The sequence below is a fragment of the Eucalyptus grandis genome, chromosome 3 (assembly GCF_016545825.1).
Source record: "Eucalyptus grandis isolate ANBG69807.140 chromosome 3, ASM1654582v1, whole genome shotgun sequence".
In the NCBI taxonomy this organism is placed as follows: domain Eukaryota; kingdom Viridiplantae; phylum Streptophyta; class Magnoliopsida; order Myrtales; family Myrtaceae; genus Eucalyptus; species Eucalyptus grandis.
In genome coordinates, this window is record NC_052614.1 from 10,825,333 (window position 1) to 10,845,151 (window position 19,819).

The 19,819-nt window shown below is 39.6% G+C and overlaps 4 protein-coding genes across 6 annotated transcripts; 1 reads left to right on the forward strand and 3 right to left on the reverse strand.

Annotated features, from left to right (window-relative positions):
- Positions 1-95: 95 nt before the first annotated feature.
- LOC104436519 lies at positions 96-3,628 on the reverse strand. Its single transcript, XM_010049316.3, has 7 exons — positions 3,045-3,628; positions 2,533-2,618; positions 1,633-1,711; positions 1,482-1,541; positions 1,131-1,252; positions 987-1,058; positions 96-500 (listed from the first exon to the last, which is right to left on the reverse strand). The coding sequence occupies exons 1-7, from the start codon at positions 3,420-3,422 to the stop codon at positions 398-400; spliced, it is 900 nt and encodes a 299-aa protein (XP_010047618.2). The 5' UTR covers positions 3,423-3,628; the 3' UTR covers positions 96-397.
- Positions 3,629-4,383: 755 nt separating this feature from the next.
- LOC104436520 (60S ribosomal protein L31) lies at positions 4,384-6,409 on the forward strand. Its single transcript, XM_010049319.3, is given in 4 exon segments — positions 4,384-4,454; positions 4,675-4,791; positions 5,875-5,989; positions 5,991-6,409. Coding segments are annotated over 3 exon segments (363 nt in total). The 5' UTR covers positions 4,384-4,454; positions 4,675-4,708; the 3' UTR covers positions 6,156-6,409.
- A 131-nt stretch (positions 6,410-6,540) lies between these two features.
- Positions 6,541-9,558, reverse strand: LOC104436521. Of its 3 annotated transcripts, none has more exons than XM_010049321.3 (7): positions 9,367-9,558; positions 8,849-8,960; positions 8,665-8,748; positions 8,205-8,259; positions 7,600-7,735; positions 7,119-7,169; positions 6,541-7,036 (listed from the first exon to the last, which is right to left on the reverse strand). In XM_010049321.3, exons 1-7 carry the CDS (start codon positions 9,477-9,479, stop codon positions 6,937-6,939), a joined length of 651 nt encoding a protein of 216 aa, XP_010047623.2. In that variant the 5' UTR covers positions 9,480-9,558; the 3' UTR covers positions 6,541-6,936. The 3 variants fall into 3 exon arrangements, with proteins under 3 accessions (XP_010047623.2, XP_010047622.2, XP_010047624.2); XM_010049320.3 differs by having other exon boundaries at positions 8,828-8,960; XM_010049322.3 differs by having other exon boundaries at positions 8,899-8,960; positions 9,367-9,554.
- A 2,240-nt stretch (positions 9,559-11,798) lies between these two features.
- On the reverse strand, positions 11,799-15,978 carry LOC104436522 (asparagine--tRNA ligase, cytoplasmic 1). Its single transcript, XM_010049323.3, is given in 8 exon segments — positions 11,799-12,357; positions 12,465-12,523; positions 12,694-12,823; positions 13,632-13,888; positions 14,347-14,937; positions 15,390-15,562; positions 15,565-15,817; positions 15,820-15,978. Coding segments are annotated over 8 exon segments (1,713 nt in total). The 5' UTR covers positions 15,886-15,978; the 3' UTR covers positions 11,799-12,173.
- Between the last annotated feature and the right edge of the window lie 3,841 nt (positions 15,979-19,819).

Below are 19,819 nucleotides of genomic sequence, written 5' to 3' on the forward strand. Positions count from 1 at the left end.
CAATCAAGGTTTAACAACATACTACCTCTATGCAGCTTTTAGTTAACTCCAGTTCATTTTGCCAGGGAATCACATATCAATAAGCAAAAACACCATGAGAGAATATATGTTGATGTCATTTATCTGCCCGCCTGTGTTTTCAATCAAGTACGCGCAACTCTACTAAATAATAAGATGCAAGACTGTACGCATTCCTGAGCCACAAGGCTTGTGTCCATCCAAGCTGTTGGAGATCCCAGCGTTTTACCCGCACTTCTTGACCTTGATTCCAGTTGCGATTGCAAACTAAAAGAGACCCTCTTCCTCGCTGCAGCAAACCCATCTTCAGAAAGAGGGGGAGAGAAGTAGATCATGGTCTTCCAATCAAAGATATATCCCTGATAATAGAATGAGTCAACTAAATTTTGTGCACACTATAACCCATCTCCTCTGAAGTCAGATTCTCCTTCCAACTCTCGAATTCTGATCCACCAAACACCACTTGCTTGATCCCAACATAACTGCGAAGAAAAAACTCAATGAGGGGGAATTATGCCATACGTCCTTTGCAGGAAAAAAAAAAGGAAAAAAGAAGCTCAGACAGGCTTCTGGGTCATCTAAAAGCACCAGAGAAAAGTCAAAACTGCCAAAAAAAAAAATCATGTTCCAGAAAAAGGGTGGACTCAATTAATCCATGTCCTCAAGCACAGCGACAGAAAATTAGCTACCCACGTCTTCCAAGTACTAATGGATATATCCCATTGCCTCTTAGTGTTTAAAAGAGTAACGTTGACTTTGAAGGACACCACAAGAAGGCATTTACAACCACCCCACTTCTGCAAGACTGGGCCCTTCTTTTTCCCAGATAGTAGCATGATCGTAGTTTATGCAAGTTCAGCAAACTTGAAAAGAAGCTATTGAAAATTGTTACGAGCTCACTGTTCCAGCCCTCAAGATAAGTCCTTTATTTATTTGAAAAGAAAAATACAGAGGCATGAAATGCGTACTCAAAGCTTATTTGTGTCAGTGCATTTATCAAGGCATCGAGAAGCAATGGTTCACTCGTGCCAATATCGACCCTGCATAATTTTGAGCAAGTTCAGACCATGAAAGGGAAGGGACAGGAGACAAGGGAATTTTAGAACGAATACCATATACGGGCCAAGTTATCTTGAATCTCAAGGTCCCCGATGTTATAAAATGTGGTTGGTGTCACATTGGCCCCTTGAATGGCATCATAGTTCGGTCTTTTATCCAGGGGAGATTGTGATAGCTGCAAAAGTATATATTCAAATGAATAGTACGAATGAAGCAATGTGTATAATTGAAGCCTCAAATGGAACACATGATTCATTACATAGATTTTGAGCACATTACAACACAAACCACTCAACTAGCTCAAAGGGTTACACTCCAATCCAGCATCTGTATCAGCAATGATGCTGGAGGAAGTAGCCGCTTAAAATGCTTGTGTGAACTTCATAAGAAAAAGCATTACTTACTTGCATATTCATGGAATTGCATCCACCAAGACGTCCGACAATGTGCCATGATCGAATTGTCTGCAACAGTATTAAGAACAAACAGATCATCAGCTATTATCATAGCAGAAAAAGAAGGGGTTTCTATTAAATTCCAAATGGAGTAACTTACATCACAGATTAAGGAGATATCTTTTGGCAATGGAGCATTGTAGAATTCAAACCAAATGTACGAATTTGAAAAATCAAATCTGCAATTTTCAGATAAAGGAAGTAATATTAACAAAGAAAGAAGAGTTCCCTGCATTCAAAGAAGGCTCTAAAACTACAATGCACTTTGCTCCAATTCTATGTAGATGCAAAATTCAATTGATGGACTTCAGACTCCAAACAACCTTTAAGCAACTTCTCTGAAAAGTTTACAAATGCAGGAAACCGCGGTTATTGATAATCTCTTGTTTCTATCACAACCCTTGACACACCCCACAGGCAAAAAAAAAAAAACTTAACTAAATACAATTGGGAGGACCACAGGTCCAGAAAAGCATTCAAGACATTCTACTGTAATCCCTCTGAGTATTTACTGTATAATTCTCAAAGGGATGGAGCCATCAAAATGGTAATCAATCAAACCCAGTACCTCTCCCAAGTCCCAGGTAATAAGAAGAGAAGAAAAATAGAATCCGTGATGAGAGTAAAAAGTTGCTTCTTTAGCGGCTCCCTCGGAACATAGAATCACAAATGCAAGACATAAGTGGTGATATTGCCAGAATGACCAATAAGCATGATCGGTAGAAGCAACCTTCATTTTCAGCAAAAATTTTAATGCCAAATTGCCAGTATTTTGAAAGGAAAAGTAGAAACTTCTTTTTGTGGGTTAAGTCATCACAAGGTAGCAGGAAATCAGCTTTGTCTCATTTTCCTAGAGGATACTTTCTAGAAACTGCACCATGTCCATTTACTCAAAAACGATGCAGTCTCGCAAGCATTTGATTCATGTCATACTTATACAAAGAGCCATGGTTCCCCAAAGAATTATCGGTACAGAAATTACTAGCACATCTAAACTCACTTGTTGAATTTCACTTTCATCGGTTCTGCTGAACCAGTCTTTGTATGCAATATCTTGTTCCTTTTCTTCCTCAGTCTCTCCTCCATCTACACAACCAAAAACAAACCTCATGAGGATCTGTATCACAATTTATGCATCAATAAAGAAGCCCCCACCCCAACTATCAAGCTGCCATCCCCAAACCATCAAAAGAACCACATAATCAACAAAAGAAGCCCCCATCTACACAACCAAAAACAAACCTCATGAGGATCTGTATCACAATTTATGCATCAATAAAGAAGCCCCCACCCCAACTATCAAGCTGCGATCCCCCAAACCATTCAAAAGAACCACATAATCAACACCCATTAGCAAGAGAAAACACTTAGCATAAACATGGAGTCCAGACATCGTAAAAACGCAAATTTTAATCACTCCGAGTAGCAACAGCTCCAAAATTACTGAAGAAACAGCGCGAAAACCCGTAGATTTAATGGGGAAATACTTCAGGGATAAAATTACGAGCTCACTTTAGACTGAGCCTTCTGGGGATCGTCAAGACAACTCCCAAGGATTTCGGCGAACTCAGGGTCTCGATCATACTTCTTATCTTCTTCTTCTCTCCCTCCAAACCCACCACCGCTCGGCGAGAACCCATTCGTCTCTTCGCCCTTCGCTTCATCGAAATCAATTATCATTCCTCCTTCTTCCTCTGTCTGCAAATTCCGGGCACCAGGCCTCGACCCTCTGCTCGCCTTAGCGACATGGGTCATCGACCTCGAGTTCCCCCGAGCGCAAAACGGGAAATTAACGGTCGGACATGGGGATACAGAGGCGGGAGCGTCGGCGAACGCGAAGCTGAGCCGCGGTTGAGCGGAGGCGCAGGGGCTCAGGCTAGTAAGAAGCATTGGGTACGTAATTCGACGGGCGAAGGAGAAGAAAGGAAACAGAAATGGGGCGTTGTAGCTATGGAGGATGCCAGAGAGCACTGGGCAATCAGCAAAAACTAAGCTTTCGACTCGCTTCGAGAAGAAGCTGATGATGATGATGATGGAGGAGGAGAAAAGCCAAAACCTTAAACCCTCTCTGTCCGTGACAAGCGTGGCCGATTTGCTCTCCCCCACCCCCCAGAAAAAAAGGAAAAAAAAAAAAAAAGGAAGGCGATCTTTTTAGTGGCGATGATAAAATTGGAGGCATTTCGCACTGTTATATTAAAGTTTGATTTCATCTTTTCATGCGAGCAATATCATCACACGAGCGGTATCATCACACGAATCACAATTTTATCATTATACTAACATTACTCCATTAATAGCTATCCAATAATGCATTTTTTGCATTTAGTAGCTCATGATCATTGGTCTATAGAGGTAAGACGCATCATACATATCATATTCTATAGCTAAATATAAACAAAATTTTGTTGGGATTAGCTATTTGGCTACTTACTTACTTTTATATAATCCATGAAATTGATGGGACAATTATGAGTTTGCTATTGAATGATAAGCTTTTTCATCTTACTTTTCTTCCGCATTAAAACTTTAAAAAAAAAAACACAATTGATTTATTGATTCAAGAATTGAAGGGCACTCAATGCACCCACATGCTCATGTAGCTATATTATGGGAATCAAGGACTCAGATTGGGAAAAAGAACGTGCTTATTAATTAGAGAAATTCTCCATTCGTTGTTAATAATTCTTACAAAAGCAAAAAAGCTTGAAAAATAAAGAGGAAAAAAATGAGAAAGAACGGATGGAAATTACAATCCCTAGTCAGGGAGTCCCACACATTTTGATGGGCTCAACTGAGCCCATGTAACCAAAGCCCAGCCCAATCTCTCTCCTGCGCAGCTAGGGTTTTGCTGCACCTTTATTTAGCTTCAAGCATCGCCCTCCACCTCCGTTTCCTCTCTCATCCCCCAGCAAAATCTAGCAGGTATGCGCCGTTTCTCTCTCTCTCTCCCTCTCTCCCTCTCTCTAGCCTTGGATCTGAATCTGCGGCGACTGAAGAACTTTGGGTTGTAGATAGTTTTTGCTCCCTGGTCTTGTTTCTACTGTTTATTTCCCGGGTTTGACGTAAAGTTTGCTGCTTTGAGCTTGCTCGATGGGTGCTGTCTTTTTTTGGGTAAATGAGGAGAATTTCGGTCTGGATGCAGGTAAGACTCGAGGTGAAAGAGCCGAGGTGCGAGGATGGTGGAGAACTCGAAAGGCAGGAAAGAGGAGGTGGTGACCAGGGAGTACACCATCAACCTCCACAAGCGTCTCCATGGATGGTGAGGCCCCTAGTTGTTGTGTCTCGTCCCTTGTTTGGCTGCAAAGTTTGTTTTTTTATATAAGTATTGAGGTTAGCAGTTCTCTATGCAGGTCGTGTAATGCGTTTGCCAATAGTCTAGACTGCTTAAGTGCTGCTATTCTTGTTGTGTTATCGAGATTCGTATACACTTTATCCACCGATACGATCGAGAGAGAATCTTTAGGATATAGAGATAGTCGACCCGTGTCTGCATTCTCCTTGAGATGTTTAAACTGCTAGAGCGTTTTTAGTTTGAGAACTATTGTTAAGTTATAATCTTTGATGGGTTATACTTGGGAGGCTTTGGCGAGTGCGCATTATCGATGTGATTAGCTCTTATTGTCAAAGGGGTTAATTAGTTGGAATTGGCAGTGCAGGTGGCTTTCTAGTGTCATTTCAATTTGGCTTCTCAATTTAGTCCTCGTGCTTCCTCTATATTACGCAATAGCTTTCACTATTCAAAAGGTCCAAACTTTCACGCACAAATTCTTTCAGTTAGCCATTCTATAGCCACTTGCTATCGTCAATCTTTATATGAGCTGCCTATTGTGTATTTTATAGTCAAGTTTAGGGAAAGCATAAATACAATTAAAATTTTCCGTTCTTTCCAAGTATGTGTGCCTGTGGTTTACCATGCTAGACACCCTCATCAGTAGTCTTTAGAATCCATGGACTCTTAATTATTATAGTAAGATTATGTCTGTCTTCCTTGATTTTCATTTTTGGTTGATTGAAAGGTATCAGCAACTAGCTGGGCTCAGTTTTTAACATAAGTGCCTAGGTTGTTTGTCCCATAATTTCGTATTTTCTGTTGTGTCTGGCTCGACCAATAGATCATGGTCACTGGTTATAGATTATTTTGTCAGTGATTTGTGAAGGGATGGCATTGAATCATTCTTCCTGCCATGAAGCTTTATCATGGAAGTAGTTCTCATCCTAGGTTTCTCTGCTGTTAAATTCTTATATTTGTGGAAGTGTTTGGAATTCAGCAATGACATTAGGGGTACATGGATCCTTTAGCACTTGAAATTAATTTCGGTTGCATTGTCTTTCTGAAATATAGCACATTCAAGAAGAAAGCTCCCAAGGCCATAAAAGAGATCCGGAAGTTTGCCCAGAAAGCCATGGGAACCAATGACGTGAGAGTTGATGTGAAGCTCAACAAGCACATATGGAGCCAGGGGGATTCGAAGTGTGCCGAGGAGGATCAGGGTCCGTGTTGCCCGCAAGAGGAACGAGGACGAGGATGCCAAGGAGGAGCTTTACTCTCTAGTCACCGTTGCTGAGATCCCACCAGAAGGGCTAAAGGGATTGGGCACCAAGATCATTGAAGACGATGAATGAGTTATCTTTGTTTCCTAGCTTAGTAAATCTTGCTTTTGTCTGGATTAAAAGACTTAATGAGAGTTTTGTTCAACATTTTTGGGCGTTGTTAGATTGGTCCGTAAACCATGATGACAGATGCAGAAAACCTCTTACCATATTGTTGTTGGTTTGTTACTTCTCGTCTCCTCATACTGTTCAGGACCAAGGATCCATTGTCACGTGTTTTCTAATTATGTGGTTGGACGAATTACAATATCATCTTACGTTACGAACATGATAATGGAATTGATGCTGGGTTCAATCCGGGAGCACTGTGTTAGCTACAGACTCGTAGCTTTATCGTACTTGCCCCATGCTAAGACCATCACAAGTAACATTAACATGTTGTCTACTTGTCAACAAGTTTTCCATACCATATCATCATCAGCCTTCTGTATTAATCACAAACTTCTGATATTTTGGACATATTTCTTAAAGTGAGAAAGTGAGCAAACAGATGGATGGAACATCAAATCACATCTACACAAATTTCCCTACATTTCTCATGAACTGTCAAAAAATGTTAAGTATGTCCATGACCGAACAAGTGCTACACGTCGCACAAAGATGTAGGCAGCTCTCTTTGCAATGGGACTCTGCAACGGGGTGACTAGACTAAACTTCTTCGGTGAATGATGCGCAAATTCAAGAAAGATTGAAACAGCCTCAAGTATTTATCCATCTGCTTAATGACTTGGCCCAACGATCTTCATTGATGAGTGGTAAAAACATGAGAAGAATATTAGTGATCTTCAACTCTTCAGCTAGCTTTATAAGTATACATGTAGCCTCTAAGTTTTCTCACTTCTTCTGATGATTCGTGCAGTACGTGATCCACATATAGACAGATGCCAGCTCCGCTGCCATTTTTGGGTTCAAGAATGTTAATTTCTCAGCAAACCATAATAGCAGCCAGTACAGATGTCAATTTTTGTAACTTACCCAAGAGGTCCAAACGGGAGCCATAAAACATCCCAGTGAAATCTTGGAATTCTGTTGCAAAACCATCAGATTCATCTTCGCAATCAGATAACTTACAGTAGTATGTTAATGATGAAGAAAGGCAATAATACATTAAGGCATCAAATATAATACCAGTCATAAGATTCGACAGGTGAAATCTCTTGGCACTAATTGTCATCTCAATACACTTTTATCTCGTATAAAGGATAGTGCTCTACTGGTATGAAAAAACCACAGGCAGAAAAAGGAAGAGATTCATTTTTCAAGTGATGAACTATATGAGTGAAGAAGCATCTCTGACTACGAAAGATGTCGGGCAATAAGCACGAAACAATGTATTGGAACAAAAGGTGGGGTGGGATGCCTAGAAGAAATGAACTAACAAAATTTAAACCATGCTGTTTTGTGAAAGAGGACCTCAAAATTTCAAGATATGAACCACAGAGAAAAAATATCGTACCTTGACAAGTAATACAGCCAAAAAATCGCTGGTATAATGCTGGTGAAGCACGAATACCAAAGCCACTGTCTATGTTGTCTTGTGTTTTGAATAAGCCCAACAATAGCCATAGAGCAAGCTAAAACAGCAATCCAGTCTGTGGGTAGTTTAAATTAGCATCATTCATTCCTCATGTTCTACATTGACATAGATACTCAAACTATGCAAAACGCGAAAGGAAAGAAACGGAACATTCCTAAATCAAAGCTGCGGATGCTCAAATTGAACTTGAACTGAAAAAACAATCCAAGACAGGTATTCTCGCTAAAGCTAAAGGAAAGGATTGTGCGATTAAGAAAAAGACTTATGTTGGCAAGGGCATGTATAAGTAATGTTAATTAGGAGCTCAGCCAAAGTGAAGTTGGTACTCAAGACTCTTCAATTAACATCTCATAGGAATTGCAAGGGCAAGAACTATTTCTACACAATGTACAGTTCCATATTAATGAGACACCTCTGCTAAGCTATTGATATAATTATAAACCCATTGAAGAATGAGAAGAATGGGGCAAGACATGATCAGATGATAACAACCATGGCTCAGGAAGTGATTGAGAGAAACACACCTGCAAATATAATCATCCAAGAAGGAGCCTCCTCCATGAAGTAAGCATGATATTGCTGATTATAGGGGGAAACCATGTTAAGATGATCCCATATTTTAGAAGAAACATGATATTTGAACTATAGACAAGTGGACAATTCAGAATTACTGTGTCACAATCTTCACCAGCCATGCGACAATTAAAAGCAATATCATACTCCAAGCGTTTACAATGCACGCCCAAAATTGTCTCAATTCTGGAGGAATACCGTGAATATATAGATCCATTCATACCAGAAAGACAATATGTGCAAACATAGGAAATCTTGACCACATAATCCCACTTAATTTAGTTGTATGATACTTCAGGGAGGACACTTTAAAGACTTACTATAGATATTTCAGCTACCACTAAAACCCAGTCATTTTAAGACAAGAGGAGAACAAAATCTGACTTTAATAGAGGATCATCACTAACATACCAATTCCCATGGATAGGTAGCCTGCTGGTATATGGAATAGACGAGGAAGGCAGCAAAGCAAAAGAGAAATGCCCCAAATACACTCTGCAATCATAACGAATGAGAAAAGATTGAGATGTTAATTTCATTTTAGAATGCATCGGCTTAAAAGAAGAGTACTGACAAATATACTAATATAGGTTACACGATCCAAACAGATTGAAGACATGTAGCTCGGTTTCGTCATCAATTTACCCTCCAACAGAGACTCTGCACCGCTTGATTCTTTTCGAATGATCGAACCAACTCCTCTTGCTCTGCACAAGGAGGAAAGAAGAACCATACGAGTGAAACACAATGCAGAGCAAAAATGGTCCTAAAGAACAAATCTCAGCTGGGAAAACAAAGCCATCCCAGAGCCGAACTCAACAAATGCTACCCACAATTACTGATCACGAATCAAATTCCCAGACCCAACAAACAAAAAAAGAACTAGCATAATCCTACCCACATACAAACCGAACTGGAGTAAAGTTAACTTTCCCGAGATGGGTTCCATTCTAATACGCTAAAAAAGCGAAATTTCAGTTGCCCCGAAGGGATTAAGCGACAAAACACGAATCTACGCTAAGGTTCTTGGATATTCCTCCTCTCCTGTGCTCATTTGTGGTCCCTAAACGAGGAAAACGCAACAAAAAAGTAAACTTGAGAAGGCAGAGAGACCTTGGATGTCCATGGGACGAGAATCGTCCAGAGAGGGATCGTCCCGAGTGGGGAGGGAGAAGCCGTCGTCGTCGTCGTTGCCGTCGCCGTCGCCGCCGCGAGGCTTTCTCCATTTCTTCGATAGCCGCTTCATCGCCATCAATTGCTTTGAGCTCCTCCTAACTTCAGAACGGCGACTTTCGTTTCCGTAGAACGAACTGGACTGCTGCTGCGGGTCCGGTTTCTAAAAACGCTGTCGTTGCAGATTTCGATTCGGAAAAAGGAAATTTCTAAATTATTATTCGAATCTTAAAATTAAGAGAAATTACATGTTTATGTATTGACATTTACATTTGATGAAAAATTTCATGCATTTAAAATGCTGAGAAAAAAAAGCTAAATTGCATGTGCTTGGCAAAGATATTTGCAAAAAGCAAAAAGTTGCAATAAATTCACTCTAAAGAAATTTTAAACTTTTGAAACAATGAAATCTTTGAAATGGCATCTGAAATTTTGATGTCATCTAATTTTTTTCTTTCATAATCTTTTAACGTAGTAAATGCTGCTTTTTTTAGTTTCTAGAGTCCTAAAATGAAATTTTCATTTGTTTCAAGTCGAAAATGACAAAAACAATTTTTATAGCTTTCCACTTTGATTTTCAGGCATATAAAAGAAAGAGAGAGAGAAAATGTGCCATTGAACCAGTTGAGTACTGAAATTTTCTAAATACTCAAAAACCTTTTCGTAAAACTAGGAGGCCAAACTAGGAGGCCATTTCCTTATATTAATGAAGACATTTTTTCCCCTTTGGTTCTTAAAAGTGGAAAAATAATTTTCCCCATGAAAACATCATTTTGAACAATTATAATAAAATCCGTTTGTTCAAAAATAAAAATCAATATAGTTCAAGATTTTGGAAGTAGAAAGCATTTGCTTTTCATGATTAGAATAGTGATATTGGGTATCTCCAATGATAGATTAACGGAAAGAAACTTTAGGGCCACAATATTATTTTATTTTAAAACCTACATTTTCTTCTTTGCCAGAAAATTAATATGAATTATATGCCCGTTTGATTTATTTTCATTAAGGATAAGATTGCAATTCAATGACAGCCACATCAACATATCATCATCATACGTAACGTTCCCTCTCATATCATGTTGCAAGAGTTATTAGCGCTTTTGATGTTCTTTATTCACCTTTTAATAGTTAGAATTTGATATGTTTAGTAAACAGAAAAGCTATTGTTTCCGATTAAGAAATAGATATGTTTTCAATGTTATCAAGGAATAAATTTGCTAGTGTTGTTAGTTAACTAGTCGATATTATTCTGACGGGAAAACCTACAAATAAAAGCAATCAAAAAATGAACTTATAGTATAAGTAACATTTAGACACAACAAACATTGATTATCAAAAATGATGTAAAATAAACAAATATTACATGGTGAGACGATATTATCCGTTTAGAGCCAAAGCCCGCACCGTTTTGTTGTTTTGGGTTTTGCCCAAAAATGCCTTATTACAACTTAGACAAATGTCATCACATATAAAAACATTTCACCTCTCACTACACACAGGTAATGTGAAATTCAGTTCATTCCAGGTAATGTGAAATTCGGTTCATTCCCGCCTCCACGCCGTCTTAGAGTCGAAGCCACACCTTGTACGAACCCTCTCTGCTCCCGTCCTCTCTTTACATGTGGTGTAACCAAACATTACTTTCTTTGAGAAGCATTTAAATGAAAAAAAAAAAAGTTAATTGACTTCATAATTTATGAATAAAAACAATAAAGAAAGTTATACTCTTACTTTAGATAAAGTTGTACTCACAAAGTGACATGACCCGATTAACATTCTTACTTTAAATAAAGTTATATTCCAAAGTCGATTAATTCTTGTGACGCATATAAAGATCCATCAAATAATATAGATATAATAATTTTTTCATAAATTTCGCGATTTCCATCACCAAACCACCTTAAATTCCTTCATTAGCCCAAACAAGAAGTGAAGTTACTAATTTTTTTCAGACATGTGAATGGGCTTAGCAAGCTTCTCTGATTAGCATGATTCCCACAGCCACGGCCTACAGAAGCCTCTTGCTCTCTACCTGACAAATCAGGTTTCTAAGCAGCCCGAACAACCAGCTTCATGAAATGAAAAGAGCGAAGATGCATCAGAACATTCGTGCCCAGGTGAAGTTTCCAATCCAAATTCTAAGGTTTGCAGCGTAGCACTCCGATTTTCCAATATTGTTTTTTTCAGTATCTGGTATCGACTCTTTTTCACGGAACTTTTCTGATCATCGGATCAAATTCGATCACAACGACCGAGCAAACCCATACCATAGAAAATGCTTCTTCCGTGTGAAATCAGTCTAGTGTCGAGGCACTAACCACTCCAAGAAAGCTGATCGCTCCAGGATCAGTTCCATTCGGCATGAATTATGACCAGATTCTAATAAGGCACGAAGCATGACAACATTAATGACTCAATCTTGGACAATATCTACAGTCACTTTATCCAGTACAGACACAACAACTCATACGCCCAAAACAAGCCTATCGCAGCAACAAGTATATAATACTGTGAAAACACCGACTTAACAAAATATGCCCAAGAGGAAATGTTTGCATAGCTAGGAACAACTCCACAGTAATTGCAGTGTGCAATTCCATCTACAAAGGAACTCAGCCACTATTAGAAAAGTTGAAAAACGCAAGCTAAGCTTGCGTTACTCTTTTCTCAGATAAGAGAAGCAAATAACAAGTTTTAGTAATCTGAATGTATTGGCTCACGGGTCTGCTACCCTGCGTGTGTTCTTATAGATCCGCCCTTCCTGGGTACCTTGGGAATGGGATGACGTCCCTAATGTTGTCAATACCAGTAGCGAATAGAATCATCCGTTCAAAGCCCAAACCAAATCCACAATGTTTGACAGTCCCGTATCGCCGCAGGTCAAGATACCATTCGTATGGATCCAAGGGCAGCCCCATCTCAAGTATCCTGATAATAATGCAATTTGAGCCATTAGTCGACCTGATTTAGTTACCACTGTGCATCTAGGGTTGCAGAAACTATTACATATATGGTAAAATGACAAGGAAATGTACCTATCACGTATAACATCATAACGCTCTTCCCTTTGGCTTCCGCCAATTAATTCTCCTACCTGAATGCAACAAGTGAAAATATTAGACTTGGAAGAAAAGTACACACAATGATAAAGCCCACCAACTACTTCCCTAACAGTTGCTTTTAATCCCTAGCAGATTTTGCTAATTGTTTCTTCCCTCTTGGTCTGCAAGAGTTTCAATTGTGACTCGTAACTGATTCTCCTACCTTTGGTACGAGAACATCCATGGCGGCGACTGTCTTTGAGTCATCATTGAGCCTCATGTAGAATGCTTTAATTCCTTTTGGGTAATTGTACACAATAACGGGCTTCTGGAATTTCACCTCTGTCAAGTATCTGTGAAATTGGCCAAAACAAAGTTTAACAACCATCAGCTATCAGATAGAACACATGGAGTTTGTTTGGTACAGTTATGGCTATGCTGTGCTTTTGAAGCACATGCATTTGAATGCATCTTTTAAAAGTGTTTCACCTTGGCTACGAATGACATTGCATTTAGCAAAAGCTACAGCAAGATTACTGTGGTTATCAAAATGGTGGAAAAGAATTATAACATTATGTAGAGTTGTAACCAACTATTATGTCCATATTATCAGAATTTTCGCAACATACCGTTGGCACTATATGATAACAATAATAATAATCATAATAACAATATTTTGCCAATGTTATGACCTTTATTTTTATTTTTTATTATTATTGCTATTGCAAAATTTATATAGTAATGCTATTGTATCAAATTTTGGAAAAGTGGCAAACTTTCCTTCCAGGGAAAAATATTAATGAAAATTTGAAATAAATAATGAAAAAATAGTTGAATTATTGATTATTATTAGTATCATCATTATGGTTATTATTAGTTTCGTATTTATAATTAATATTTTTGTTTTTATTATTATAGAATCAACATATTAATCTTTTTTCTTTGTCCAAATAAAATATTCTTAAAAAACCTAAAAGTCGTGGCATCCCAAGGCTACTAGAGGTGAACTTTCTATGAAAGCTATGAAAGTATTTTTCAGCTGCGAGGGTGTCGTCACTATGAGATTTTTACCAAAGACTTTGAAATGCCCAAGCACTACGTTTCTCAATTGTTGCAGCTGAGAAAAACCAACCAAACACACGTAGACATGCAACTACATACCTTTCATGCTCAGATGCTAAATCAATGCCCCATTCCACCTTATTCTCAAATTGTTTACCACCCTTCACAGAATCTACTAAAATCTCCACAGCTTCAGTGTAAGAGATACGCTCAAAGGGGGTTGAAGCAACCATTCTTAGACGATCAATGCAAGTTTTGTCAAAATTCTTGGCCATGAACTCCATATCATCAAGGCAGTTGTCCAGTAACCAGCTACACAAAAATCTCACATATGCCTCTGCACAGTTCATATCATCCTACACATGAACAGAATATAGAACCCTTTAATGTAATTAACAATTTTGAACAAAAATGGTAAAAGTAATGGGCACATCATCTTCAAAGGAAACGGACCACATTATTCCCTACTAGACATTATTTAAATTAAGATAGTAATGTGTGGATGGTAGACTATTCATCGAAATCATAACAAAGCATTTCCAGAAATTCTTAAGCTTTGCAGATAGCATATATTACCAAGGCCAATTAGCCACTGACGTTTACATACATAGAGGACGAAATCCTCATGCTATCTTAGAGACTTGGCGTACTATCCTCTTAAATGCACCCATTACAAGAAGAAATAAACCAATGATAAAGAAACAATAAGGAGAAACTAAACAAGAATAGATATATAAATCTCATGTAGATGCTGGAATTTGCTATATCTCAACACTTTTCAATCAGTCAGACTGAAGGACTGAGATGACTTTACCTTCAGATCTGCAAAAGCTATTTCAGGCTCCACCATCCAAAACTCTGCCAAATGCCTGGATGTATGAGACTGCTCAGCACGGAAAGTCGGACCAAATGTGTAAACGCTACTAACAGCACATGCATAAGTCTCCACTTGCAATTGCCCAGAAACGGTCAAGAATGCTTGACGGGCGAAAAAGTCATGGTCATAATCTATCTTTCCATCCTTTTGTGGGATACCAGGTTTTAGCTTGAATCTCTCTTCCAGCTTTGAAAGTTTCTCTTTGGCCTTTGTCAGCTCAGCCACAGATGCTGTGATATCCGCCTTACTAGCTTTAGCAGATTTCAGCTGTGCAACTGCCTCTCCCTTCTCTTTTACAAGAAGCTTAGCAGCTTCAATTTCCGCTTCAGATGGAGGAGGGTTCTTGATCAGCTCCTTCTCCGCCTTATCAGCCTCGCTTATCAGAGTTGTTACTTGAAACATTTCACCCGCACCTTCGCAGTCACTAGTGGTGATAATCGGAGTGTGTACATAGAGAAAGCCATGCTTTTGGAAGAACGTGTGAGTCGCATAAGCCAACGCATTACGGATCCGAGCCACGGCAGAAATCTGAAAGCATCTATCATTTAGAAAAAAAATTCGGCAATGACATGAGGGAAATATCACAGTCCAAATTCCTTCCCCATTTTTGTATAATTTCTCACGGATTGAAATGAGTTAATACAGGGCATGTTCATGAGCAGACAACAACCAAAAGGCTCAATTTGTTTACATCTTTTAAGTGGATGTCAAGATGCATTTGGCCTATTAAATCCTAACAATAGCTCGGATTCTGCAAAAGCGCTTTTTATCAAGGAAGCTACTCTGGTTATTTTGACAGATATCCGCCTAGATGGACATCAAAAACACATTCTCACCACCTTAGAACAAAGAGCAAATTGAACTTGTCCCAATCATGAACTCTTAACCAGAATTTTCACATCTTTTCACGAGCAGCAGCGGCGCGGAGCACATGAATTTAAAACGCAAATCGAAGAACGCACGCATGTTCACAAACGCACCGTGTTGGTCTTCGGCCTCAGGTGCACAACGTCCCTCAAGAACTCGAGCGTGAGCTTGGTCTTCGGCAGCGGGTACTTGGCCGGGTCGACGGGTCCGACGTGGACGACCTCCTCGACCCGGAGCTCGATCTTCTGCTTCGTCCCCTCGGGAGGGGCCTTGAGCACGCCCTCAGGGCCACGCACGTGCCGGTCGGCACCAGCAGGCCGAGATCGGCCACGGCCGAGTCGACGATGACCTGGAGGTTCATCGGGCACGAGCCGTCGTTCACCTCGAGGAAGGCGAAGGAGCCGCTCCCCTGCTTCCGGCCGGTCTTGACCCAGCCGCCCACGCGGGCCCGCTGGCCGGCGAGGCCGGAGCCGCCGTCGGGGCGGCCGAGGATGGAGCGGATCGGGACCCGGTCGGAGAACTCGTGCTTGGGGACGACGGCGAGGCGGCGTCGGCGGCGTCGGAGAGGGTGGCGGCGGCGAGCTGGGCCACCGGCGGCTGGTCCGACATTGCGTTGCCTCTTCGTGGGCGTGGCTCTCTCTGTAGGGGATTTAGGGGATTTTGACAAAAACCCTAACGATTGGTTTATGGTGCTGCACCAAACCAGGATTGGGTCTCCACTGAGCATTTTATAGCGCCATAAAATAAAAAAGAATAAAATAAAAGAAGTTTCCCCACTACCATCTTCTTTTTAACTTAATAAAAGGAGAAAAATCAACAAGAATTTTATTTGTGTTGGTGTACTTTATGAAGATTATATTTCCAATAAACATTGGAATTTGGAATACTTTGTGTAGATTTTCATGTCTTGGAAATTTATGTATGTTAGGCTTTTTTTTTGTGGTGCTTGGATAACGAGAAAGAACCGAAGAGTTGATTGAGAGATCATAGGGTTCCTTACTAAGTAATAATAAGCACGGATTTATGGGCAACGTCATGAAAGATTTATCATTGGGAATTATGAAGATTAATAAGTTTTAAACTTGGACAATATCGCTCATTTGAATTTCAAGTTAATATAATTAAACTTGTTAAGTCTTTACTTGCATGTTGAATACTTCGATCTCAAGCACTTTCATGACTTGATCGAATGAGCTATTGATCAGATAGCGTCGTGCATATCAACAATGGATGTCTTGGTATGGTTTTAGTTTGATTTATTATTTTGGGGAGTGACTATTATAATGAGATAATTAGCACTTTTGGTGTTATAGATATGTGGTCAAGTTTTGTAAGTTGGTAGCATTTTGCTTGTCCAACAAGTATTTTGAGTTTGGTGTGCAGACTAAAAAAAAAATGAAAGGGAGAAAGGAAAAGAAGCAATAGATTTCTCTACAAATTTTTGAAATCAATTGTCAAAGTGACAAGTTTCACAAAAAAATATTAAGAGTTAGTATTTAATGATAAAAGTCTACCCACCTGTGGGCAACTTGTTCGGCTCTTAGCACTTCATCGCAGAAGTCTTAAGGTCGAAACTCTGTAACTACTAACACGTCTTAAGTGGATGCCATGATGACGGGGTCATATGTTAGTCTCCTCCAAGGTATAGGGAGCTCGTGGTGGAATTCTCGATTATCGAAAAAAAATAATATTTAATTTTCTTTCACAATAAAAAATAACAATCAAGATTTAGCTATGGACTAATTAACTTTCTAACCCAAAAAAAGAAGTCACGAATATGTCTTCTTAATATAATGAGCTACGAAATTAGTTTTAACTTGTGTTAAATCATGACGTAAATACTGTGATCAATAAAAATCTCACAAGAATAACTTCAAATATCGGAATCTTCGGTAATTCGTCCCCTGCACGACATAATTTTTCTCATATCGTCAACAAGTATTTTATTGCAAAAATAATGGAAATTCATAAATTTCGACGAATTTATTTCATTGGTTGACGAGGGGTTTTGCTTTTGGCGCATCACCCGCCGGGGAACGCGCTTTTCAATGTCTCCCGAGAAGGGTGGAATAGCGTGGGGCGAGGCGTACGGTAAGCGCAAAGCGAAAAAGGTCGCGGGCGAATCGGAGGCGTGCTCCTCACGTGATTCGCTCGTGGGGAACATCCCCGTGTTCCCAAGCCGATCCGGTGGGCCCCGCCACGGTGCCTGCCGGAATCCGATTGCGGGGTATCTCGTGCGATCGGAATCTTCATATTTTTTAGACCCGAAAAAAAGGGAAAAGAATTTTCAAATTTTCCTTATATTCTCCTCTCTTTTTTTTTTTTCCCCAAGCGAGGAAAGGCGACTAGGAACCTTGTACCGATGTCCCCGACGCCACCATGAGAAATTCTTTCATTGAATTCATCCGATCTATTATGATTAATCACATAAAACTTATGTTGGTCTCATCATTAATTACTAATAATCAATGACTACAATAAACTTGATCAAATAACCATAAACTTACGCAAAGTTACTCTTTGCATTAGTGTGCGCCACCACTATAAATTCTTTCATCCGATCTATTATGATTAATCACGCAAATATCATGCCGATCTCATGATCAATTACTAATGACCAATGGCCACAATAAACTCGATCAAATAATCATAGATTTACGCAAGTTTACTCCTAGCATTAGTGTGTCCCTATGTTAGATTTGGTTGAAAAGCATTATTCGTAGTCCAGCTCATGGCAATCTATTATTGGCAACTTGCCTTGCACCATTTTCCACAAGTGTCTTGAGGTTCCAGCCGGTGTGCTAATCTTTTGACAGACTATGAGGGTATTTACATTACCAGTTAAGAGATATGTGTGGAGCCAAAAGGGTAAGGAAATGACTTTGTTGCGTCAGAAGATTGAGCCGCTTCAGAAACCTCGCTAACAAGTTGAAATCAGGCCTTTATTTGCTCCTAATATATACGAGTGGGTTATAGATATCCATGGACACTAGAATAGTACTTAAGAGGAAGCTCAAAATTGTCTAGATCAAAATTAAGAAGCCCCATTGAGATTGAAATACAAAATATGAAGGGCACGGTCCAACTTTGTAAGCTGGAAACACTTGAGAAGTTACTGCTGAGGTTCCTCTCCCAGTAAATGCAATTTCACCATATCTAGTAATGAAGAAGGGTCAGCTGATTGCCGCAGGCACTCGGAGAGGCATTGTCCTTTGCAAATGAGCCATTCCAATACCGCCTTCAAAACCCCAACACAACAACAGTAATCGACCCGAAAGATAAAGCAAAAGCCCTGATAAGAAGGAATCCCCAATCCTACATTAAACCTTTTCCTGGTACCGAGCTCCCTGGATGGATAAAATGATAAAAAGACACCCCACCTTTCGGTATTTGAAGAACATAAAAACCCAAGCTCCTGACTGCCATCTTGAACGCGAGTCCCCCACTTCTTCCAAAAGCTGGTGGAGAAATCGTGCACAATCCGTGGATCATGCTTCAAGTTTCCAAATGCACGTGATTATTGTAGAGACATTGGCTACATGGCAAGAGACATGCTCATTCAAATTCTCCTTCCTCATATTAAAAAGTGGAAAACTATTGTTTTCCCTTTATAGAAGATTTTTCGTTGATGGACAATATTTTCTCCGACCAATTCATTTTTCATGAAATGAATACTATAAAGTCTAAAAGATGTTTTTCAAAAATCATTTTCCATGAAACAAAAGAGTCTTAATAATTGAGATTTATACTCAATTTTTTTTTTTTAATTTCATTGAAAAGCAAAATTCGCACCCTTCACCTTTTGCTTGCAAGGGACCAAGGGTCTCATGTCCCACCCAACATCCCACAAAATTTATGAAAAGACACATATAAATTTATAGAAAAATATGTCACTTGTGTCGGCACATCGCGCTTATATTCATTTTGGACACATGCAAATAAACATGCTTTTACATGTTTATATCAGAGATCATGTCTTAGATGCGTTTCACATTTTGCGTGCTTAAGCTAATAATAAACCTATTTTGGGTTTTGAAGTTTATGGCAAGATTAATAATTATGTTGTGTCACATCAATACCTACAATTTATCCAAGATTATGGCATGTCATGAGGATGACTTGTGGTCATTTTTGTGCCACATCTATAGGTCGAGGATGCTGTTAATAACTTGATAGAGGGCTTGATTGTATCAATTGAGAGAAAAAGCCATTCAAAAAGAAGAAGAAGAGATGAGCAAGTCGCCCAAACAATAAGCCTTGACTTGAGAATACAAACACATGCTATTCTCTCGGTGGTTAGCCGGGCATCCTCCTTGCGCCGGGCCACCTTGAGCGCAACCATCGGAAAGTAAAGTGATCGATTGCAAATGCTGTTCTCGAATATGTGAGAGAGAGAGAGAGGCAATGACAACCACTACCCAACAGCTGCCGTCGCCGACAGCGGCAACTACTTTGCGGCAGCCACTCGAGGGCGGAACCACCGGGCGACGACGGTGATAACACCCTCAGATCAAGAGGAGAGAGAAAACTTTAAGCATGCGGC